The sequence below is a fragment of the Fistularia commersonii genome, chromosome 25, assembly GCF_037954325.1.
Source record: "Fistularia commersonii isolate RoL2024-O1a breed Wild chromosome 25, RoL_Fcom_v1.0, whole genome shotgun sequence".
In the NCBI taxonomy this organism is placed as follows: Eukaryota; Metazoa; Chordata; class Actinopteri; order Syngnathiformes; family Fistulariidae; genus Fistularia; species Fistularia commersonii.
In genome coordinates, this window is record NC_141308.1 from 6,581,959 (window position 1) to 6,605,967 (window position 24,009).

The 24,009-nt window shown below is 39.7% G+C and overlaps 4 protein-coding genes across 6 annotated transcripts in view; 1 reads left to right on the forward strand and 3 right to left on the reverse strand.

Moving 5' to 3' along the window:
• The window catches only part of sema6ba (sema domain, transmembrane domain (TM), and cytoplasmic domain, (semaphorin) 6Ba), a 30,560-nt gene extending 28,057 nt beyond the window's left edge, over positions 1–2,503 (reverse strand). For both annotated transcript variants that reach the window (XM_086173258.1, XM_086173259.1), the window contains exon 1: positions 1,933–2,503. The gene's annotated coding sequence lies outside the window, so the exon portion shown is untranslated. The remainder of the gene's footprint in view (positions 1–1,932) is intronic.
• A 1,077-nt stretch (positions 2,504–3,580) lies between these two features.
• Positions 3,581–11,800, forward strand: abhd17aa (abhydrolase domain containing 17A, depalmitoylase a). The gene is made up of 7 exons (XM_086172631.1): positions 3,581–3,767; positions 4,407–4,483; positions 5,296–5,593; positions 5,675–5,825; positions 6,667–6,861; positions 7,460–7,639; positions 8,629–11,800. Exons 3-7 carry the CDS (start codon positions 5,299–5,301, stop codon positions 8,852–8,854), a joined length of 1,047 nt encoding a protein of 348 aa, XP_086028757.1. The 5' UTR covers positions 3,581–3,767; positions 4,407–4,483; positions 5,296–5,298; the 3' UTR covers positions 8,855–11,800.
• A 751-nt stretch (positions 11,801–12,551) lies between these two features.
• LOC147219005 (GRAM domain-containing protein 2B-like) lies at positions 12,552–18,411 on the reverse strand. 2 transcript variants are annotated; one of them, XM_086172629.1, is made up of 13 exons: positions 18,256–18,411; positions 17,817–17,957; positions 17,684–17,741; positions 17,382–17,451; positions 17,041–17,144; positions 16,774–16,863; positions 16,147–16,218; positions 15,994–16,056; positions 15,813–15,912; positions 15,333–15,380; positions 15,132–15,231; positions 14,688–14,798; positions 12,552–13,712 (listed from the first exon to the last, which is right to left on the reverse strand). In XM_086172629.1, exons 1-13 carry the CDS (start codon positions 18,333–18,335, stop codon positions 13,697–13,699), a joined length of 1,053 nt encoding a protein of 350 aa, XP_086028755.1. In that variant the 5' UTR covers positions 18,336–18,411; the 3' UTR covers positions 12,552–13,696. The 2 variants fall into 2 exon arrangements, with proteins under 2 accessions (XP_086028755.1, XP_086028756.1); XM_086172630.1 differs by having other exon boundaries at positions 15,132–15,228; positions 18,256–18,404.
• Positions 18,412–22,559: 4,148 nt separating this feature from the next.
• The window catches only part of LOC147219006 (receptor-type tyrosine-protein phosphatase S-like), a 68,480-nt gene continuing 67,030 nt past the window's right edge, over positions 22,560–24,009 (reverse strand). The window contains exon 36 of the mRNA XM_086173257.1: positions 22,560–23,894. Within this exon, the coding sequence (XP_086029383.1) occupies positions 23,826–23,894 (69 nt within the window). The 3' untranslated portion in view covers positions 22,560–23,825. The remainder of the gene's footprint in view (positions 23,895–24,009) is intronic.

Sequence of the window (24,009 nt, forward strand, 5' to 3'; positions counted from 1 at the left end):
GTTAATGTTCCTCTCTGTGTACCAGAGGTAAAGAGAGGTAATTGTCACCAATTGCATGACACATTCTCTTGACAATAAGGAAGAAGAGGTTGGGTAATATCTCTCCTGGCATTTTGTGTCTGATTCATTTCACACTATTTAACACATAAACACTGATAGAACATCTCAGACTACCATTCTGTGCAATTCTAGAAACTAATTTCTTATCAACCCTGGCACACTAATGCACTGAAGTATGACGGCTGTATTATGTTTCAATCCAATGAATGTTTTTTCGTGCTTGAGATGCTCTGTTTGCAGCTTAGTATGTGTGATTGAATAGGGTCCTATGTGATCAATAGAGCTCATTAAATGTCCCAGTGGGCAGTTGTCTCACCTCTAGGCAGCCTCGGATTGTTTTACCTGCAGCCACCTCTGTTTTATTGCTACCAACGCCTCCAACTTTGTTTGCCACATAATTAATTTTATAATTGAACTGCAGAAGCCTGGTCCTTTCAAGCCATTTTTCACGAATGTAGATTAAACTCCTATTTGTTTGTCCAATTGCCCGGTATGGGCCATGACTTTGGTGTTAGAAGGCCTCGATACTGCTGCTTGTCTGGATTGGGCGGGTGTGAAACTCTCTTCCAAAGGGAGGCTGAAAGAAACAGTGGCTGCACCTGTTGGTCCCTGTGGTTGCTGTGTGCTGGGGTTAGCACCTGCTCACACGGCTGCTGTATGGCTGTCTGTGTGGGCAGCAGGGATAACAGGGAGACCATTCACACCCGCTCTGACGGCTGTCTGCAGCCCCTCTCCCTCAGCGCTTGTTCACTCTTTGCTCCTGGCTATCATTTCTCTGCCTTTTTACATTTCCCTCCCAATGCTTTTATAGAGTATATGTCAGATTGCTATCGCCCACATTGTATCCGTTGTGTTGATACTCTCTCTTTCCCTTAAATTTTAATCTAAATCTTTTTTTTTTATTTTTGTCTTTAATGCACGAGAAAAACTGGGGGCTTTCAGTTCTGTGGGTACTGATAACTTGAAATGTGAAGGATGAAGTTGTAGACAAGAAATTGCACAGATATTCTGAATCGCTTCAGCAAGTATATGGGCAGCTTTGAAGGGACACTGAACTTGAACATGGGAGGTGGCAGTGTGTTTCGAGTTTAGTGACACAGAGCTGGTATTACAGTACTCAATGAGTTCATTTTTTTCTTCTGGTTCTGAAGCCAATTAAATGTAATGCAAGGACAACATTCTGCACGGAATATACAGCATGTCTAAAATATCATGTATCACTTTTCATCAATTCATTTTCTTTGTTTTGCGTATGCTATAATGCCAGAATACTGTGATGGGAGCAATGACATAATCAGCGCCTTTATGGCTTCCAAATAATCAAATCTTCAATAAATCTCTAGTTGACATGAAACAATGAGCGAATATTTCACAAACTGTATTTCATTTACTCGAGGTAACAATTTACGATCCCGTTTAAAAGCAATAACCATCATTTATCGCACGACTTGTGATCCGGGTCGTGATCTAAATGCGAATTTCAATCAGGCTTTGTGCTCGTCCGTGCAATGCAGCGCTGTGATGTTTAAGTAAAGGCGCTTTTTTTGCTGAGACAGGACTTCAAGCCAGCCTTACCTGAGAGGTAAGACCCCGTGCAACATGTGAAAAGACAGTAACACGCAGCAACAAATATATTCACAGTATGCAAAAAACAAAAAACCCATGAAACCGAAAAACTTCCAGCAGACACAAAGCGCAGCTCGCATTCACAAAGGTCCAGACGATGCCAAAGACATCTATTAGACGAGCCCGGAGGAGCAATAATGCAGCAACGCCTTCAGTAACAGTAATGAAATTGCGCACATGCTGCATACCTGTTCATGCCATCCTCTAACACATCCATCCCATAATCCCACCATTTGGTACACTCACCGCACCAGATGGCCAGGTAGGGAGGCTGTGGCAGGTGCCAGTCGCAAACTCGCCCTCTCCGGTCTCTCCTCTCCGTGAACGGGGGAGGAGGAGGGGATGGTGATGGATACTACCGGGGCACTCGGTATCCAAAGCCTCTCTTAAATAACGGCAGCTCCTCAGCCGCACCTCACCTGTCTCTTCCTTCTACTGTTCCTGCGCGGCGCCGTAGCATCGCCGTTTACCGAGCGAGCCCAGAACGCCCATTAACCACAAAACGTTGTTTTTTTTTGCACACCCCCCTCTCCTCGCAGAGAAAGAGAGTCCGTGGTCTAAACATCAACACATCGAGATTTTTCTGTCGTCTCATCCAGAATGCGATTCTATTTCCCGACCGCTCCTTCACAACATCCCAAATGTTGCTGCCTTATCAAGTCTTAGGGATGGATGGGCAGGAGGGCGGGTGGGTGGAGGTGCGTCCAGTCTGCACCGGGTCAATCTACGTAGAGCTTGAAATCAGTAGTCAGCAAATTCGAACTGCCTCCTTTTTTTTCCTAAATTTACAGCGACGAGGTGAAATGTCCAACGCGAAGCAAGCACGGTGACAACAGGGGCCCATAACTCACCCACCCTCCCCCTGGAACACAGTCCTGCAGTGGATCAATTTTGAATGGAGAACCCCCCACCGCCGCTGCTGCCACACGCACGCACTCACGCACGCACACCCAACGTTAAGAAAAATGCATCCTATGAAAATAATTCGATTATATGAAACTGCACGGTCGAAATTCAGTCATTGCAACTGTAAAACACGATCCGGCTTAATATTAAACCCCCATTGTCGTTGTCGCTTAAAGATGAACACTTTTGATACTTTATAAAATTGATCGAGAGCCTACATTATCAGATAGTTCCTTATGAATAAAATATACATCTATAAGTTGTGAACATACATAACTATATTGCTCAAATCACATATTACTCTTAAACAAGTACAGTGATACTTGCAAACTATGGTTAATTGTTAAGTACTTTACTTCTGTATGCCCAACTACATTTTTCCACCACTACAGTAAAATATAAGTATATATTATATATAAGTATATATATGTATATAACACACACACACACACACACACACACACACACACACACACACACACACACACACACACACACACACACACACACACACCTATATATGCGGAATCACCACATTCAATCCTGATATTAATATTTTCAACACTGATTTAGCAGATTTAGTGCTATGTATAGTTTGCTATTTATTCTGGAGCATGACTGATGAATGATATTTGCTAATTTTGATTTATAAAATGCAATAAAATGTTCTCTTCCCCTGTCTTTACGAAATAATCAATCGAACTGGTAAATGAATGAATAAATAAATGACCAAAAAAATAGCTTTTCGCTCGGCTACTTGCGTAGGCTATCTTATCAACGATATTAGAAGATGTGAACCCCGGAGATGTTGCAGAACCTAAGAATGCTCAACATAGAAAAATTATTTATTAAACAAAATAAATAAAATTGCAAACTAAACAATGCATATTCCATTCGTGTATACGCTTGCATTGCTGCAAGACAGTCAATTACGACATTTAACAATAAAGTTTTAAGACAGGACTCCATACGTCACTTCCGGATTTAATCTGCCAGTAGTAGATGAAAAAAAAAATCTGGTAGCCATAAATTACAGCTTGCTAGCCACCAACAGCTGTCAGTACACTCGAGTAAAACCATCCATGTCAAGACACGAAGAGGATTTTCGAAGTGTTGTGCTGCTTCTGTGTACAAATAGGGGCACACCAGCTTCTCTGCCAACGTACTGTGAGTCGGTAAGTAGCTAGCTTTGAGGCTAGCTTGCTAGCGATCCGACGCTAGCTGGCTTCACTTGGCTGCTTTGCTAACGATTAAGTGATGCTATTTTGCCATTTTGCCGGCTTCTACTCAGACGGAAACCTATTCTCATTCACAACGCTAAAATGGGTTTTACATTCCTAACCATCCCCTGACCGGTAACAATTATACAGTGCTCCTATTATTGGCAGACTATCGTCAGAGGATTCAATCGTTGTTAATCATGGAGCACCATTAGCATATCAATGTCACTTGTCACTATATAGGTGATGAGGTGATGTTGGAGCTCACGCCAGGTCTTTCATTTTAAGTTTTTATATTAGGGATTTATGACAACCGTTGTACGCGATATAACACAGATATAGTTGAAAATCATAAATTGAGAACAGGACCTGTAAATATATACTATTGACAAACCCAGTTTCGAACCTCACAATAGCGAGAAGAAAAGGGTAGTAGACGTGCATTACTTCAAGACAATTTTCTCGGGCTTTTTCATGAACATGCAGTCAAACAACAATGTATTACCTTTCTGACTACATGGTCATGTGATTCCTTGTGGTGTTATTTTCATTGTAACATACTCTTCTGTATTTCGGTTTATTTTGAATAACCAGGCTCAGTGACTAGAGTGGAAGACCTTGGCACTGTTGTGTGCCAGTCCAGTTCAAGACCAAGGGACTTCAAATTTCAGGTACAGTCTATGCTTTGATATCCTTGGGAAATGACCAAAATTATGCTAGCTGTTTACACATTTTATTCTTTAAATTTGTTACATTATGTTTTCAGACTTTTAACTTCACAATCTATGCATTGAAGGATGTATGTATTAATCTGTAATGTTATAAATGCTTTTATTTTAACTTACATTTAATGACTATTGGCATTGATTCACATATCACTGTCATTAAGATTGTGATTATGGGGATGGCTATGGAGACTGACACCTTGTAAAATATTTTGTCTGGTTAGTAGTGAAAGTGAAAGGAGGAAAAAGGGGGCTTGACCAATTTGAAGTGTTCTATTTATTTGGCCCTTGTGACATTGGCACTTACCAATCATTTTCTTCTCTGTGTGACATCACAGCCCCCCATTGTTTATTTTTTTTGTGTTTTAGAAAAGCCTTGTGATATGCCAACTGCTGCAAAATCTCAAATAACAGCTCCACCTATAGTGTATGACATCACAGTAGGATGACAAATGCACTACATACACACTCAGAAAAGGCAGTGTGTATTTAATTTAGTTAAACCCCCACCTTTCACAGAATCTCCGTCTGACATCACTTCTTGTCAGACATCCTTTTCACAGCCATCCCTTTAGTGATGCCATAGCTTTCCCACTCTATGCCAAATAGACACACACAGGGACATACATATAGATGGATTTACACAAAGATATTTTGGCCCAGGCCTTCTGTGGTAGTTAGTACTGTGAATTTACTGTAAAAGCGTCTGCATACTGTTCTGTCACTGTGATTATTCTCTTTATGTTTATGTCTGCCAGAAGATGAACGGTCTGTCGATACGAGAGCTATGCTGCCTGTTCTGCTGCCCCCCTTGCCCAAGCCGCATTGCAGCCAAACTGGCTTTCCTCCCTCCAGAGCCGACATATGCCCTTCTTCCTGACCCAGATCCTGGTTCTGGAGCTGGTACTGCATCAGGGTCCACCACTGGGGCTACTTTGACTTCCATTGGAGCTCCAGGCCTACGGTCCCGACTGAGTACTGGCAGTGGAGGGGACAGAGGAGGTGGAGGTGGAAGTGGTGGCAGTGGAGGAGGTGGTGGTGGAGCAGGAGTAGGGGGTGGAGGAAGTGGAGGAGGAGGAGGAGGAGGAGGGGGAGGAGGGGGAGGAGGCAGCGGAGTTAGTAGTGGTGCTGGGGTAGGAAGTGAGGGCAGGTGGAAGCTACATCTCACAGAGAGAGCAGAGTTCCAGTATTCACAGAGGGAGCTGGATGTTACTGATGTATTCCTGACCAGGTCGAGCAGAGGGAACCGAGTTGGATGCATGTACATTCGCTGTGCCCCCAATGCCAGGTGAGAGACATAGACTGTGCCTTTACAAAAATGACCTTTGCTTTTCTGTTATCATTGTGTTATGAATTGGGGGTTTTGTTTTTTCTGTATTTATTTTTTTTTAATTCTATGATAACATGACATGTGGGGCTGCACATTATTGGAAGTGCTGACATTGCATTTTTTTTGCGTGTTTGTTTCTGTGTTAAATATATGTTCAATGATATCAATGATGATATGTATCAATGATATTTGTATTTGTACCTATGCAAACATTGAACGCATGTTTTTAATTTCACAAGACATTCCTTTGACTATGGAAAATAGATTTAATAATCACAAATTTTTGTTATTTGGTCAAGTATTCTTTAACAAAAATCCCCAGTTCAGTATGCCTTGAATCTTCAGATTATGGTTGTCAAACTCATTTTAGCTCAACTCTCTTCTCAAGTGGGCAGAATAAGGCATAATAACAACAGTTTCGTTCATCGAAAAATTGCAGCTCATTTTACGCTTTGCAAAATAATCTTGCAGGCTGGATTAAACCTGTCCGACCTGCAGACTGAAAGCTGGACACTCTTGCTTTAGAACAAATCTGAGACTCTCCTACTGATTTCAGGTCACAGTTCTTTGGCTTTAAACAGTAGCCCTTATTTTCAGGTTGTGGTGATACTTGTTTTGCCTACTCATGTTTCTGAACAAGTAAATAGAGTCACTGCCTTTACCTGAACATTGGGAACCGATTGAAGGTTGTGTATAAGAAACCATTAAATCACTGAACTCTGCTCGTTATGTACCATTTCGTCTTAGCCTCGGCCTGCTCCTTTACTTTCTTCTCCTTGCTTCCTCCTTTATCTCTTAGGTTCACAGTGTTGTTTTCACATGGTAATGCAGTGGACCTGGGCCAGATGAGCAGTTTCTACATCGGTTTAGGCACACGCATCAACTGCAACATATTCTCGTATGATTACTCAGGCTACGGTGTTAGTACAGGCAAGCCCTCGGAGAAAAATCTTTACGCAGACATTGATGCTGCCTGGCATGCCCTGCGCTCTCGGTAAGCCATTTCCCATTCTTGCAAAAGTCAATAGATTTATTTATCAAGCACCATATATTTGTTAAAGCATCTTTTATCAGGAGACTTTTACCTGTTAAGTCCAGCAACTTTGATTGCTGTACCATCTATTTTGATCAGTTAGTTCTCAGCTATAATGTCTTTAATGAACTTTCACACATTGTCTTACTTGATGTTGAACCTTTACGGTCCTTTGGTGTATCTGTAGCCAGCATAATACATCTCAGTAGAAATTCAGATTCAGAAATTCAGAGATGAAACTACAGTAACTATTCAACTAAAAATATGAATAAATTTGCAGATATTCTAGTTTGTGAGTCACAATTTTATGGACAGTTTGTGTTACTGTTGGGATTTATAACTGTATTGTTACTGCTGATTAAAGGCACATTTGTTCTCATTTTGGTTAAACTTAAAGTTTCTGGAACTGTTAAATTGAAAGCACTTCATGAACAATGTATATCTAGACGGGGAGTGTACCTGTACCTGTAGTGTTTATGAGTAAATTTAATCTCACAATACCATACTTGAAGAATTACTGCAACACTTTCAATGAATTTGAAATTCTTATGTGTCTCAGATATGGTATCAGCCCAGAGAATATCATCCTATATGGACAGAGCATCGGCACGGTTCCGACGGTAGACTTGGCATCACGGTTTGAGTGTGCTGCTGTGGTTCTCCACTCCCCTCTCACCTCTGGCATGAGAGTGGCTTTTCCAGACACAAAGAAAACATACTGCTTCGATGCTTTCCCAAAGTAAGTTTTCTCCTTGAGGCAAGAAGCATTTCTTTTCTAGATGGCCATTCATTCTCCAACTTTTAATTTTGGTATTGAATGACATTGCAATGTATACTCATGTGGTTACTTAAATTTAGCCATCTATAAGAATTATACAAACTTTTCAATGTTCACTGAAATATATTTCTAGTATTTGAAAAAACTGGTAAATTTAAGTCTTCCTTTTAATGATATTTATGCATTGCAGATAGGCATGCAGATTGTGTGCAACTTTTTGGTGTTAATATAAATTTTCCTAATTGCAAGGTGTTGTAAAAATTTGGTCATAAATAATTTTGATTTGATTTGAGAATCTGTATTAAAAATAGAGGTTTCACTAGGTCTATGTATAGGGTCACCATCCTGGGTGGAATAAAAATCAAAATGATTTCTAAAAAGGGCAATTTACAGCTGGTGGAAAAAGAAAAGTCAGAGAAATTTTGGAAATAGCTGATGCCTTTACTTCTTTTTCCATTCTGTCCCAAATGTCTGTGATTTGGGTTTGTATTTCTGGTCATATTTGACCGCTATGGGCAATGTTAGAGATCACTGAGGTGAACAGCTTTGCAGAATTAGTGTATTGGAGCCTGTAGAGACAGAACCACAAACCTTCAGTGGCCATTATTACAGCTTGTCATGATGCAGAGTTTTATACCCTCAAATGGAGTTTCCAGATGTCCTGGAAAACCTGAAAGACCTTAAACAGTTGGTCAGTTATCCAACCATGGAAAAAACATTGATAATAAAAGGAGAAAATCCTGAAGAATCTCATGTTGTGCTTGAAATCCATTTGAACATAATGTAATATTCCTTTTAGATCTACCAAACTAGATACTACTGTCACATGTTTTGACCATAATTTAAATTGACATGGCTATTATTTGTCAATGCTGATTCATGAGTTCTGTTGCCTGAATTTCCCATTATGTTTCATACTTCAAAATGTCTTCTGTAACATTTTCTTTCAGTATAGAGAAAGTGTCAAAGATCCCGTCTCCAGTTCTGATAATCCATGGTACCGAGGACGAGGTGATTGACTTCTCTCATGGCCTTGCCCTGTTCGAGCGCTGTCCCAAGGCTGTTGAGCCCCTCTGGGTGGAGGGAGCTGGTCACAACGACATTGAGCTTTACAGTCAGTACCTGGAGAGGCTACGACGCTTCATCAACCAGGACCTGGCTGCACAGCATGCCTGAGAACAGCCTCTTAACATTTGTATGAATGAGACTGTGTGTGTGTGTGTGAGGAGAATGTCAGCATGTTTGCAAAGTACGGGTGAGAATTCATAACACCTAAGAAGGATGTGTAATTTTGTCACGTCTGTGTGTCTTTTGAACAGCGCACCTTTTGTGTTACTTTTTGGCACAAATCTTAGGAGTAATTACCCATTTTAATGCTGAGGAGGTTTATTACATCACCAACCAGGGATGGGTATGGAGAATTGCAAAAAACATTATATTAAACAGCTTAACATGTGTGTTTGTTAATGCGGAACATCATGGCTTTCGCTTTTAATTTTGAATGAAGCAGCATTTAAAACATGCATTAACAGGAACCAAAATTGTGTCATTGTACTAAAAGGCACACAGATGTAAATTCTAAGTGACATGTTGAGGAATGTATGTGGTTATGAATGTAAGTATTGAGTACATATTCATATCTCCATGGACCTGTGATACCCGAGTAATGCGTGCGTGCGTGCGTGTGTGCGTATGTGTGTTAGAGTGTGTTAGGGTGTGAATGAGACGGTGCTGCAACATGTGAAGGACATCCAGATGAATTGGACAGCTGAAAGTGGAAGAGGCTTATGAGACTTATTATACTGATTTTTTTTTTTTCCCCGTTTATTTTATTTTTATTTCTTTTTTTTTTATATTTGGTTGTGTATGTATGAAGAATACCTCCACAGTTTGAACAGGTCTCTACAGTGGACAAATGACCTGTCAAACATGTGACCCCTCCACTCCCTGTTTACCTTTTATTGGACATCCAGCTGACTGCCAGGGCATTTCCCAAGTTGTTGTCCAGATAACACTAACCTACTCTCATTGTTTGAGGGTCCATCTCAGTCTGGGGCTCTGTAATAACTTTAAGTTGCTGTTCGTTGTTTCCTAGTTTCCTCTCTCTTCATATTTGACTTACGAATACAGACTGGCCAGCTTCCACTTTTTTTTTCCTGGCTGTGCCGTAGCTTTTGCCTTTTACTGTTCCTGGAATTGCAGCAACGACTTGCAGGGAATTATATATTTTTTTTCCTGTATTGGTTTCCCCAACATGTCCTAGATTTGTCAGAATACCGGATATAGAAGGAACGTTAATTTGGTTGAAATGCAGGTTTGTGAGAGATGCTGATAGTATTTCAGCTGTCGCGGACATTTAAAGCAGTTTTAGGCAACAGTTAAAGTATAGTGGTATTTAGGGAATTTCCATTCTAATTAGTTAGCTCTTGACAGAAAGTGAAAATAATGATTTTCTCATAGACGTTGTCTGAGGCAAAGGTTTTAGAATTAAAGAATATTTCATTGCATCTTGTGGTGTATAGACCCACTTGGAGCTCATTCGATATGAAGTCACCAAAGAGGGAATATCCAGCACCAGTAGCTGCTCAGTTCACTACATGAAGATTACTTTGTCCAGAATAATTGTGTATCATCAGAGTCTGGTTTGTGTAATGCTAATTTAACCTTGAGGTTTAAAGCAGTTTGTTTTCAAGTCTTGTACCAGTAACACTCATCACAGCGGCCTATTCAGCACATTTAGTTTCTAATGTTATGTCTTGTATTAATGAGAACATGCGTGTTCTGTAGGGCCATAGACCGTTTTTCTCACAACCATGTGTTTCTCACAAATGACTAACAATGTGATTGGATCAGGTGCTGGGATGGAACATCATGCCTGCAAGTTCTCTAACCTCTGTGGCCCTTGTGCAAGCGCTCGCTTATGGATGGCAGCACAACTCATGTCTGACCCAAGCCATACTTGAGCCTCTCACTGTTGGTGTGGTGCAGGTTCCGCCACACACACTCCTTTGCACTTCGTCTTACAAACATTCTAAAACGCAACATACACATGCTACCAGCATAATACATGTACTGTTTTATACATTGCACACACACACTCAAACACACACACACACACACACACACACAACCACACACACAAACAAATATATCTATCAGATCAAGCATGACAGAAGCAGGTCTTAAGTTCAGCACAATTGTAAAAAGTATCCAGAGTGTAACAAGGGTATGAAATGTAAGTTTGTCTGTCTTCATTATTGAGTGTCAAAAGGCCAGTGTCCAGGATACTAATGTCCCGTTTTCAAAAGTAAAAAAAACAACAAACAAAAAAGATTAATAGAATTATGTGTAGAATTGAAATTTTGCATTTATGGTTGAAGGCTAAATGTCCTTGTGAAGTCATGCAGCTGCTCCACAGGAAATCTCACTTTCTGTGATTGTAGCTGTGAGTTGATAAAGGGAACATATTAAAATTTACACTGATCTGATTTGCAGTATGTAAGTTAAAAGGTTACCAAATGTCCTCACTTCGAACAGGGAATCGCTCCAGTCTCATTCTGTGCTTTGTGACTTTGTAATTTAAATCCTATATATCTTGATCTGAGCTGTCGGATGAAATAGACAGTTGTCGCCCTTTTTCTCAAAAATGGATGTGAGGTTTTTTCAGTAGTATTTCCCAGAGCAGTTGTGTTATCAGGGAACCACTGGATCAAGAAGTCAGGTGTAAACCATGATATTGATGCACCACTATGGTTAATGTATATTGTATCCCCTGGCCCTGAATGTTTATTGATGGGGGTCTGGGGATTGAACAGTGAAAACTGTATGCATGTCTATTGTGTTTTGCAGAGCAAGTGATGGGGTGGGACGTTCTCTCTATTGTGTATTCTATGTGAGGGTCAAGCTGAACTCATGGCATTGGAATATTGAAGCGCTTTAAAAAAAAAAAGACGTTATTTAAATTTTTTTATTGCTGATACTAACTGATGTATAATGAGTTTTGTGCAAGGGGTCAAGTGGGAAATGGTGGGGATGCGGGTGGGTGGAGTTAGACAATTAGAGTGGGCTGTTTATATGGTTACTGTACTTAACTATTCTATTCTTTGTATTATGATTTGTAATTTTATGTTGCTTTTTGAACTGAAATCTGATGTAATGAAATTAATACATGGAACTGAATCTTGACCTTTTTATGGATAACAAAATAATAAAAAGATCACTTATGTACAAAACTTTAAATTGATAATATTTACTGTATTTGCATCCATAAAATGTACAACACCCTGTAATCGGTAAGCTGAAACATTTCACTGTACATGAAAACATTCAGTTAATGCAACATCAGAGGAGGGTATGCATATCAAAATGCTCCTTTCAAGACTTTATCAGAAGAAATAAAATGCATGTGGAATAGCTTCATAGGATTTTGAAAAACTAATGAAGTAATGGCTGCTTTTAGAATTCCCGTGATTTCCCAATTATTGCTATAGTGATTGATGACTTTGCGTAGTATTTTTTCACTGTATGTTGTAAATTATAACATAACAAACCATTGAAATGTAGAGCTTTAGTTGCAAACACTTTGTAGTTTCAACAAACTTTATCCCCTTTAGTCGAGTAAAACATCCTCTCCGTTGTGATGTGATGGTATTGGATTTGTGTGAGTTGATTTGAGTCGGGTTTACGGAAGACAAATCAGGTTACGGTGATATGTTTGGATTATTATCTCCATGCTGTTGGTAAATGTATCGGGTACGTCTCCAGTTTTCCCCCTGTGTGAATTTATATGTTTATACGCCTTATACATTGCACTGACCAACATGTCAGGGGCCATAGGCACAAAAAATTGCGACATCACAAGACTTGAATCCCCAAGTGCACAAACTGAATATGGAATTCTTTAATGACATTTGAAGTCATTATTGCCTTATATCTAGAATCATATTTATAGTAATGGTTACACTCTTCCTGTCAGCACATATCCAAATGCACTGTGAACAGCAGAGTAGGAATTTCACTGTACAGGAAAACACCTTTCTACACTGTACATGTGACAGTAAACGCTTTGAATCTTGAGTAAAGTATTTACCGGTATGCATTTTAGAATTTGCGAAGCAGATGGAATTCTTGACAGGAAGTCTGATGCCACGACAAAGAGTTGTATATCTGTCACATTTATCACATAGTTCTGTAAATATTTATTTTTTGCTGAGACGATGTTGGTACGCCGCGCTTGATGTGTCCGGTGTATCTCGGATGATTTAGTTGAAACAATCTGTGACAATTAGCCTATGCCATAACAAATAGGTGCAATTTCATTTTCATCTCAGAGTGTCAGAAATCGAATATCTACTTAATCACACATTTATTAAGAAGATGGGGCAAAACATTTTAGGCCTTAAGATGTTCCTTTCCATGTAAATAAGCTTTTTTTCTCCCGCCTTCTGCTTCTCAACGGAGTGACTGCCCTCTGCTGGCAGACTAGGGGCAATGTCTGTTCTTTTTTTCTGGAATAGTATCGGAGTGCAGCAGCTCACATAATATATTTTTTTTAAATCACCAAAAAACCAAATTCAATTTTATCCTCCCTGCTGTGATTGCTGTAGGTTGTGGAAATCCAAAAAATGTGGTCCCAGGCAACGGCAGCCCCTGCCAGCTGAGCTCAGCTTTTCTTCAGTCAGGAAATATAACGGTCTCAGCAGGCCCGCTCCGGGTGGCTCAGTGCTTATAAAGTTGCTCAGCCGTCCAAGAGTCCGAGAATTTTTGCCCTGCCGTTTCTCTGCCAACAACGTCAGTCATCATGTAGTTGAGTAGTTTGAGGTCTAGTTCCAAAATTACCCAAGGCATCATACTGATGAGCTGTATCCACACAGAATGCCAATTCATGCAAATTCCCATTTCCAGGGCAAGGTCTTGCATCAAATATTGTGTTTCTTTGGACTGGTGGTGATGTTAAGTCACTTAAAATGCACTTTGGTGACTAGACCAGGCTCTCTGGAGGATTTGTTTGCTCCTTGGCTATGTTTCTTGACCACTAGAAAGGAAGAAAAAACCCGCAGTGAAAACAGAGGACAGTCACAGATTTAGTAAAAACTACAAAAAAAATGAATCCTTCAGTTTTGGCAAAGAGGCTTTCACCAAGTGAAATAGAGTTAAAAAATATTGGACCCTTGTCTTACAAACATTTCAATGGTGGCCAAAAAACCCTGCCAAAACCTAAAAATGTGACAAAACGTGGAAATGGAAAAAGATGTTGCGGCCAAAATAAGTTTTCAGCATGGACAACTACCGTAAAACCGTAAAAATAAAACCCTTCTCGTCTCTCCGCTTCTGTAGAAGTAATGCAAGTTTTAATATTTGCTCCCCTTTAATTGCGGCAGTGACTCCTGAGGGAAATATCAGTCTCTTAAACTTTTAAATGGCCTCCGACACTTAACATCTAGTCACAAGTTGTGTTTCTTGCACATTTTTTTTTTTTGAAAACAGCTTAAATGCCAGCCTGACAGCCTGTTGAGTAAATGAGATAATAAAACTTTGATTCTGCCCTTCCTCAAACAAGGAAGGGAAACCTCTGGTAGCTGCGAGCCTGTAAAGCTCAAAGGAGTTGCAGTGTCAGGTCATTCTCTGAACTCTTGTTTTGGTACACTATGATTAAAAAAAAAAAGAAAGATCTTATTTGAGCTGGTTGACTGATCAGCAGTATCCTCAGACTATTGAAAAAACAGTAGTTATTCATCATCACAAGCATGATTTCAAACACAGACTGCCCCGTGGGTGTGACTTGGCTGGAATGTTATCGCGGCAGATCTGTTGTTCATATTGCAAAGATGGCCAAGTCGGACTATGCTGCTCATCTGATCTCCAGTGATTTAAACTGGTTTCTGCTGACTTCCTGCTTCCTGCTATGTTATGACTGTTTTGTTCCTTTTCTCCAAGACAGGTTTTTTTTTTTTTTTTCGGAAGAGCACGTGTTTGTAGGTATCTGGTGTTTGTTCACGTGTGCACTCACTGTGTGTGTGCTAAGGACAACTCGACCAGGGCTCCCATAGTGTTCAGCATCTCCTCTAATGCGATGATCTTCAGTCCGATGTAACCAGACACCAACAGGAGCATCAACACTCTATTAGCACAGATACATGTTTTTTTTTTTTTTTTTTTGTACTATGAGAAGTAACTCAGGGCTCTGATAGTGGGTACATACTGTACAGTACAGATATCAGCAAGATATATCGCAGAGAGCCTGAATGTTAACATATTTTAGACAAAGGTTAAACTGCACCTGATGCTGGTTAATCTTCTGTAAAAATAACAGCTACCATTGGAAAAAGCCCGGCTCCCAGCACATTGCCTATCTGTAAGTGTGCTATGAAGCTCAGGTTGATGCTGAAGTACTGCAACAGGACTTTGCATCGATTATAATCCCTAAAGATGGGGCATCAGTTGTAATACTCACAACAGCAGATAGATATAGAATAGAGTGCTGAGATTGCCAGTTTCTCTGAAGACGACAAAGGGCTCGATGCTCTCAATCGTCCTCCAAAACCAAGGCACTGCTGTATGAGACAAAAGATAAAACAGCAATAAAAATGTTGCTTTATATTTGGACACTCTGCGGATCTCGGTGTTTGCATTTTGTTTACGAGGTGTCACGCACTTTGCTGGTCTTCAACTGTGACACTGCTGGTGTTGCAACTTGTGGGGCCTGAAAAAATCAAACATGTGCAGTATTGTGACATTCAGTGGTGTTTATTGGGATTATAATACTATGATCTGACATAGAAAACCAAAAGTGGTTGAACTATCCAAATACTGCCAAATAATACGGTTATTTTAAACAGCTATCGTAAAGTAATAATTTCAACAATTGTCTTTAAATTTGGAAAAATGTAGTTTCTAATTTGTTAACTTTTTAACATTATTTAATATTTACATAATTTTCACATTAAGGTTTATTATTTCACATATAAAATCTTATTTTCTGTTTCAACGGTGGCAAATTTAGCAATATCTAGAGGTTCTCCTTCGCCTCCACCCCTTTGAGGACTCATCCTCATGTTGGGGACACGTATATATTTTATCAGCAGCAAGAACTGCTGACCTGTGTAATAAAATACCCCTTTCCAGTAAATCTTACCTTCGCCGGACAGCGGAGGGAAGTCTTCAGTGAGACATACACTGTTCTGTCTGCTCAAAGGGTGATGGAAACTGTCTTCCATACTGGAATAATTGGAGGGCTGCAGATCATACATGAGGAGAGATTGAGAATTCAATCTACTAATTTTGTCATATGCCAGTAATCTCTGCAGGAAACTTACCACATCATGGTCAAGTTCGATTTCTGCGGAGGAGAGATGAGGGCTGCTGTTTGTGCTGTCACCCTGTGTGACACCAGCAGATAATTATTAAAATGGAAAAGGCTAATCTTGATTTGATGTTTGTGTGTTTTGAAAAAATTAAGGGTCACTTACCGGCTCCAGTGAACAGATGGACTGGAGGAGTTGGTAGCACAGTTCTCGGTTCCTCAAATATACAAACGAATACTGCGTGAAGAGAAAGCAGGCGGGAGAACCCATCAGATCGTCATAAAACGCTTCTTTTTTTTGACTCAAAGCTTATATCAATTGATATATTTTGCTATTCAATTAATGACCGCACTTCCTTATCTATTCTTTTAACAATACGCAATCATGACAACATAGAAAATGACTAACAAAAGTATTAGAATTTATAGATGTAATAAAATGCAAATTATATATTCACAAATAAAAAAAATGCCAGCTTGATTTTAAAATAATCCCATTACTGTTCTATTTTTGAGCCCTGTGGGTAAGTTATGGCAGCAGAGAGAGGCATCTATTTAAAAGGTTTCATGAATATAATTCCCTGAAGGCAGTGGCTGCGTCACTGACCCAGAAACACGTAGGTGTTGTCAATGTCCGAGTGCACTTTATGTAGGCATTCCTGGCTGCATTCAAATATACTGAATTAGATATACTGAAGTGAATGAAGTGTCAAAAGCTTTATGGTCTAAAAGGTCTTGTCAGTGAAAGGAGACAATAAACAAGAAAAGGTCAATTTTAAAAGTGTTGTTTCACCTTCTCTCCATCACTGGTCTGAATGGACAACATGGACAAGGCCGAGTTTTGTTTCTTCACCTCTCGTACACTTGACGCAGTGATCACTACCTACGGAGTTTTGAGAAAATTGGTGTGTTTTTTTTTTTATTGCTGTGAAAGGTTTCACATGGGAGTTTCATAATCTGAATGGGAAATATTCCCGATCCATGTTGACATGATGCTCGTGTTTTCTCATAAGTAAGTTCCTAAAACTTTTCAGTCACTGCTTGTTTAAAGGGTCATTACCTTTGTGTCTTTCAGCAGCACAGACGAGTAGAAACACACATAGTTCTCCGAAATAAAGAGCTTTCCATGATAAATCACTTCCTTCTGCAATGCACAGGCAAACGCTACAACACAAACATAATTATTATGTCATTTTGAAACACTGAAGAGCTGTAGTTTGAATTATCACTTGGATTTCCTCTAATGTTCTAATGTTATGTTGAAGCTACGGGTTTTTGTTGATCTCTGAAACATTTACAAAAATTAAGGACAGGCTTGAAAGAAATGGAGGAAATGACCCTGTGTGAATTAATCACCGCCATCAATATTGGCAAATAAGTAACAGACTCCATTGGACTCACTGTGTGTCGTCTCAGTGTCAGGGATCTCTGGAAACAGTTTGTTGAAGGTCTTGTTATGCTTCTGGAAACTCTGAAAGGGCACAGCAATTCTTTAAAAGCACATTTAGGATGTTAAAGATGAAGACAAGACCAGACATCAGCATCAATCTTAAATTAGAAATTTAAAATGAATTGAACTGAGGGGCTTGAATGTCAACCCCCCCTTCAAACCAACGAAACAAACTATGAATTTTAAAAATAAGACTGAGGTTTAATCAATTTTTTGAGTTTCCAACTAATGAGGGAAAATATGTCTGACATACACTTTTGCTAATCAGCCCATCTGTTTGGTTGAAGCTTTCCTCAGCCTGGATCTTTTCCCTGAGGACACAAAGATGTCAAATAAAACCCAACTTCAAATTTTTCCCTGCATCCTCAGCAGTGTTGAAGGCCTACCTGATGGACTCCCTGCTGCTGAGATGATGACTTAGCTCTGGGATTTCAGCTCGGCTGAAGTCGCAACTCTTTCTCGATCGTCTGTTGAGCTTGATGCTGCTGCCTCTTCGGCCACCTAAGAGTCCATCATTGTCTAGGTAGCTGTCCAGAGAGAGGAGCAGACAATCATCAGACTGTGGATTCAATTTTTATAAAATGCGCGCATAATGAGATTGAAATTTGGGTGAAAAGACCTCTCAAAATAATGACTTAAATTGGTCGTATGGGGCAAACAGTGCAGCTGCACTGTGTGAGAGGGGGAGAAGAAGGTCAATTGCTAATTATCCTTACTTTTGATACATTTTGGTTCATAACAATGAAAGACTGTGCAAACAAGATAAAGAAAAATAAACAGAAATGTTAAAAGGAGATGACAAAAGGGATTAAACAAAATACTTACACAGAGCTGTCCAATGAGAGCCTTCTGCTTTTTAAACTCATGATGAAAGGCACAAACTTAAAGCCCAAACATCCAGACATAGGTGCTCACATGCGACATTAGATTCACAGATTTCAAACAAAAACTAGTTACGTGAGTTCAGAATCACTCTTTCCTGATAGTAACAACAGAAACAAAAAGGCAGGTGAAATAACAAGGACGGCCTACTAAGTGTTGTGGCCAATAGGCTTCGGGAAGGCAGGGAACTGCTCCACATGACACACACACACCCTCTTCTGCACACTACGGTACCGTGGAAATATGCGACAGGAAGGTATTTGGAGGGTAATGGTCGTCATAGCCTTTGCCAAGCAACCTGCTCAACCTGCACAGATACACATCAGACTGGCTGCAGCACTTATGATAGTCTGCATGATAAAACACACGTGCATTCCAATATCGGTTCTTCATGTAAAAGCCATGCATTGAAACCAAGTTTAGTTTTGTGCAATATTTTAATATAATGGAATTCACATAATCCTTATCTTTTATTAACTCCCCCTCACCAATTTACTTTTTAAAAGTGTTATTTGAATTATTGTTTCTTTTTGTCGTGCACGTGCTTTTCTCGGGTACATCAGGTCTGAAGGGACTGATGATATCACCCTGATGTATGCAGGATGAACGTGATCTGCCTGTGTCCTGTCAGCCGGCTCTCAGTTCATAACTGCAAAAAATTGCATGGGTCCTCTATGATAGTAATTTTCCATACATTTATACAAATAAATAATAAAACATCCAACAATAATGAGTAAACACAACATCTTTATATTTGAGAAACTTGAATCAAGAATTGCCAATTCATATTATTTCACAGAGAAAAGCATCAATTTTTGAGACACGTTTGTTATAGTGTAGATAAGAAAAACTTCCCCATAGGGGAAATTCCTTTGTCACAGCAGCGTTGACGGTTATAATGTCAAAAAAAATGAAAATGAATATGAATATAAATATAAATAGAAAGGCAGAAGACAGAAGATAGCAAGACTTCCATGTATTAGTAGACAGCGGATAGATGCACAGCAGACAACAACAACAGCAACGGCATTAGGGATAACAATGGGCAACCTCAAGAAACAGTTAGGGTGAAAAATACACAACCAGAGTGACAGAAATAAATAGCAATGAATAAAATAAATAAGCAAAAATAGGCAGGATGTGTGCAGGCTGGGACAAACAAGGATATGAGAGACAGCAGAGTTAGAGCATGACATGTGAATGGTGATGGAATTGTGGAAGCAGCACAGGTGCACTCAGGCCGGTCAGAGTTGTGTGCTGTCCGGAATGCTGTTGTACAGTCTGATGGCCGTGGGCACAAAGGAGTGTCTGAAGCATTCCCTTCTGCACCGGGGTGGGATGAACCGCTGGCTGGAGGAGCTGCACATCGGCCACAAGTCGTCGTGCAGGGGGTGAGAAGGATTGTCCAGGATGGCTCCCAGTTCGCCCTTCACCCTCCCCACTGCAAAAGAATGTCTCTCACAAGCTCTTAAATTAACCATACTTTACTGATATATTGCTTTTGGCAAGTCATTGGTACTAAGCATTTTTTGGCACTAACAGAAGAATATATTTTTGCCTCTTCATAAAAAAATGATCAATATTATGAATTCTGAAAACGAATCAGTTTTGCCAACCATCATGCATGGATGGTGGCGGCATACCTTTCATAAACATCATCTATTGTGTTTAGTAGACACAGTTCAAGGTCATGCTCCTCTTTGAGAATGTTCATTTTGTTCAGTAGGACAGTCACAGTGTGGGACTATTACTTTACTGAAGGACACCACAGCAGACACTGAAGCGTTTCTTTCACGTGTTTTCATTATGAAGAACCCGATCACAGCGGTTATGGAATAAAGTAACTGAACCTGCTTCAAGTTTTACACTTAATTAAAATTGGTTGATGGAGGAAGCCACATTCCTTTAACCCCTACTATCTGCCCTTGGTTTTTCCCTTTTAATCGTAGAGCACAATAGACTGTGAGGTTTGGGTAAACGGTTGGCAGTGTGAGTAATTGTGAGGAGGCTGTAGGTCAGGAGGTCATCATCAGTCATCAGCAATAAAAAGCCCAAAATATGTTTCTGTCAGCAGACAGATTGCAGTCAGAACAATTAAGATGGCGTTGCTGTGATGGTGCTGTGAACTTTACAGATATTGCAGACTCATTTCTGTTTTGCATGTGGCACCAACACATGTCTCTGCAGATTATCTCGGTCCGGTGTTTTCATTTTTAGTGAATTACTGCTCTGCCCTGAATACACCTCGGCCCTGCATGAAGGATACATCAGTGGTAAGGCTGCTGAAAAAGAGACAACCTCGGACAAAAGGAGCAACATTCCCGGTGTCTTTTATCGTTGTAGGATCAGATTTGAAAAATGTGTGCTTCGAAAAATATAAGGGCATCTGTTTCAGCACATTTACATTACCTCATCAGTTACACTTATTTTCAAAAAGACATTACTAAATTGGGGAATAAATGTTTTGTATGCATGAATGATAAATAATTAATTGTATATTTTTTTCAATACTGATAACAAAAAGATATGAATGAATATACATACTAACTTTCGACTGAAGATCATTGTGCTTTTTTTTTTTTGTTAATTAGGAGCAAAAGAGCTGTGAATTTAATTTGAACATGTTTCTGGAGATAAAAATCTTTTATGATGGTAAGGCATTTTTTTAATATGGGATCTTAATATGAAACAGATCTGTGTTTCCTTTTAAAAGGTAGGAAAAATAACTGTAATGAAGCATGTAATAAAAGTACCCAACTTGAATGGCAGAAAATTTGTTTGTAATTAAAGTTATATATTTTTGAGGTAAATAATTTAGGGATTTTCCTCAATCAATCTCAAATGTCACACTTCACTAATTCGAGTGGATGCAGACAAGCAAAAGGAACAAACGCTAAAAAAAACATTTGTCCTCTCGTCAATAATTAAAACGATGAAACTCCATTTGTTTATTGAGCCCCATCCAGTGGCCAGGGAGTGAACAACACAAAGGGACAACAGCTGAAAGGAATGAAACGTCTCATTGTGCTGTATATCCAATCATCTGCTTTAATACAAAGTTGAGATAATATATCTACATCCATGGTTTGAAAGGAAAGAACAGGTACATAAGTGAGGGGGGTGGCGTTATCAGAGCTGGCCCTCAACACATATTATAGTACGCTTCATGTGTGCCTTAAATGTTTCTCTTGACATAACTGTTAAAAACTGAGGGAATAACATATTTTATATATGTCACACATTGCCAAGACTTTGGGACCACACATAATTTCAGGATAATAAGTTCAGATTTAAAGAATATTTTTTCAAGGTGAGTTAAGTGTTAAACCGGGCAGTGTTGATCTACTCTGTCAAAAATACACTTGCTACCATGTGCTTCAGCAAACTAAATATCGCCAGCTTGTCGGGGGGGTTTCACCGACAAGCTTGCTTTATACATTTGATTTCTCCGATGCCCTTGATCCCGTCATGGCGGGGGTGGATCAGACCTCTGTCGCCATGATCGTACCAGCTGTGGGGTAGAGAAGGGGGGCATCAACAGGGCACCACTGTAAACTTAAACTAGGTCTGCCTCTAATGTACATCTCTAGCTAACAAGTCAGACATCAGTAATTAGTATCAAATAGCACCCTACACAGAGGGTATACTTTATAATAAAGCAAATTAAAAAAGCATAAAAACTGACGATTGAAGTAATAATATAAAAAAAGATGACAATATCATAGTCTAACATCGACTTGCCACAAAGAAAAAAAAAAAACAACAACAAAGAAAACAAAAAACAACATTGAAACATTGTATTGGTTATAGGTGCTAGTTATTCCTAATAAATAAAAAATAAAATAAAAAGTAACAAAATAGAATAATAATAAATATCTTTTTTTTTAAAAAATCATATGAAATAAATATGACAAAGTCAACAATAACAATAAGGCTTTTTTTGCGACGATAAGAACTACATCACATCCAATCCCACGTTATATCTTGTGCTGAGGCAATTGTACTGTATACGACTCCAATGATAGACCGTATGTACAAAATTGGTGGAGATCAATCGGATATACTGTTACATTGCTGTGCTCATCAATCACCACGTGATACCATTTATGATTATATGTCAAATCAAGAAAGATAAATATTGATATCAAGGACGTGTGCAATTTTACTGGAGCAGACAGGAGGAGAAACAACAATTGATTAAGTTGGGATTTTCTGTACAGGGTGAGAATTTTAATGGAGCACATCGGATCAGTTGGGTCGAGGGAGACAATTGTTTCAAGTGTGCAACTCACATTACTCACACTCAATTGTACTTTTTTGAGTGGTTTAACTGCAGATTGGTGCAATTCAAGTAGGTAAGCTTAAGAGGAGGAAGGTGTTCAGGGGAGACTTTCATCCTCAGTTCAAGATACTGTAAGACAATTAGAGATACGCACAAAAAGCATGAGCAGCATGTTATAACACAAGAGTCAGCATAAGGCAAAGACATAAAAAACACAATAATCATGTCTGCAGTTTCAAATCCAAGAGAGAGAAATGGATTGGAGCTTGATTCTTTCATTAGCATCTCTGAATAAGCCACAATGGGACTGACATCAAGAGGGGCTGAGCTGGAGGATGAACTAGGACCACAGCATGAAGCAAGCAGGCTTTGTTGAATGATGACTGCACTGGACTACAAATCTCTGCCCAGCTGAGGACGGGCTCTAGTTACTGTTCTGAGGCCAGCTGTTACTCAGTGAGGACTCAAGTAAGGAGCGCGAACTGATCCCAGGCCAGTGGGTAAGAGCGGCTTCTAGTTTGACACAGAAATCATGTGATGCTGGATGCCGGAGGGAGCCGTCTCTCCTCAGAGGCCGCACTTCATGTTCATGCTGCTTGATGTCTGTTGGCACTGTGCGTCGGGTAAATGAGCATCCGCATGCTTCTCCAACAGGCGGCAAGTCCGAACCTCATCAATTTTAGACTATAATCAGTAGACACCTTTAAAATAGACTCACGGACACATAGAAATCTTCACCTTTGCACTTTGTAACCCCTTAGTACACCAAACCAATAGATACAAAGTTGAGGATAAAAAGCCCATAAAGGGTGCAGCAAATATCCAGGCTCTTTGTGTGTGTGTTTTTTTTTTTTCTTCTTCTTTTTTTTCGTATTCTATAGACATATTGTATCATAATTCCTCTTCTGAAGCCATTTGTTTTTCATAGGTTCATATTGGAGATAGCTGACCACGACACACATATTATATGTCCTTCACACTGGAACACTGAGGTAAGTATATGGATTACACATGGATAGTCTGCACAGTCACCGTCTCTTCTCCTCCTCTTATGCTTGGCTGCTGTGAGACACAGATTTGTTGTCGTTTTTTTGTCTTCGTTGGTTTGGATTCCTTCCTTAAATCTTGCTCTCGGACAAGTTTCACGTTTTCGGCAGGTCAGTCAGTTGTTTCGCTCGTTGGTTTGTTGGTGGACCTCGAAACAGGGAGGTGGATGAATGGTTGTCTTCACTTACGTTGCATAGTGGTCAAAGCTACCCAGGTACTCCAGAGCAGCCTGGTAGCAGAACTGGTACTCATCCTGGGTAGACGACACACACAGCGATAACGTACTTAGTGATAACGTTGTTTTGTCGATACAAAAAAAAAGAGGATTCGGGGCCATTTCTGTGTCACACCATTATACATTTTTAGGC

What these genes read in the sequence shown, in the direction of transcription:
- abhd17aa (XM_086172631.1), top strand. Translation starts at nt 5,299, where the DNA reads ATGAACGGTCTGTCGATACGAGAGCTATGCTGCCTGTTCTGCTGCCCC. An exon ending in TGGCATGCCCTGCGCTCTCG is followed by an intron (nt 6,862 to 7,459) that starts GTAAGCCATTTC and finishes TATGTGTCTCAG; the next exon opens with ATATGGTATCAGCCCAGAGA. An exon ending in TGCTTCGATGCTTTCCCAAA is followed by an intron (nt 7,640 to 8,628) that starts GTAAGTTTTCTC and finishes ATTTTCTTTCAG; the next exon opens with TATAGAGAAAGTGTCAAAGA.
- LOC147219005 (XM_086172629.1), bottom strand. Translation starts at nt 18,335, where the DNA reads ATGTCTGGATGTTTGGGCTTTAAGTTTGTGCCTTTCATCATGAGTTTA. An exon ending in TCGAACTTGACCATGATGTG is followed by an intron (nt 15,913 to 15,993) that starts GTAAGTTTCCTG and finishes TATGATCTGCAG; the next exon opens with CCCTCCAATTATTCCAGTAT. An exon ending in TTCTATATCTATCTGCTGTT is followed by an intron (nt 14,799 to 15,131) that starts GTGAGTATTACA and finishes CTGTGCTAATAG; the next exon opens with AGTGTTGATGCTCCTGTTGG.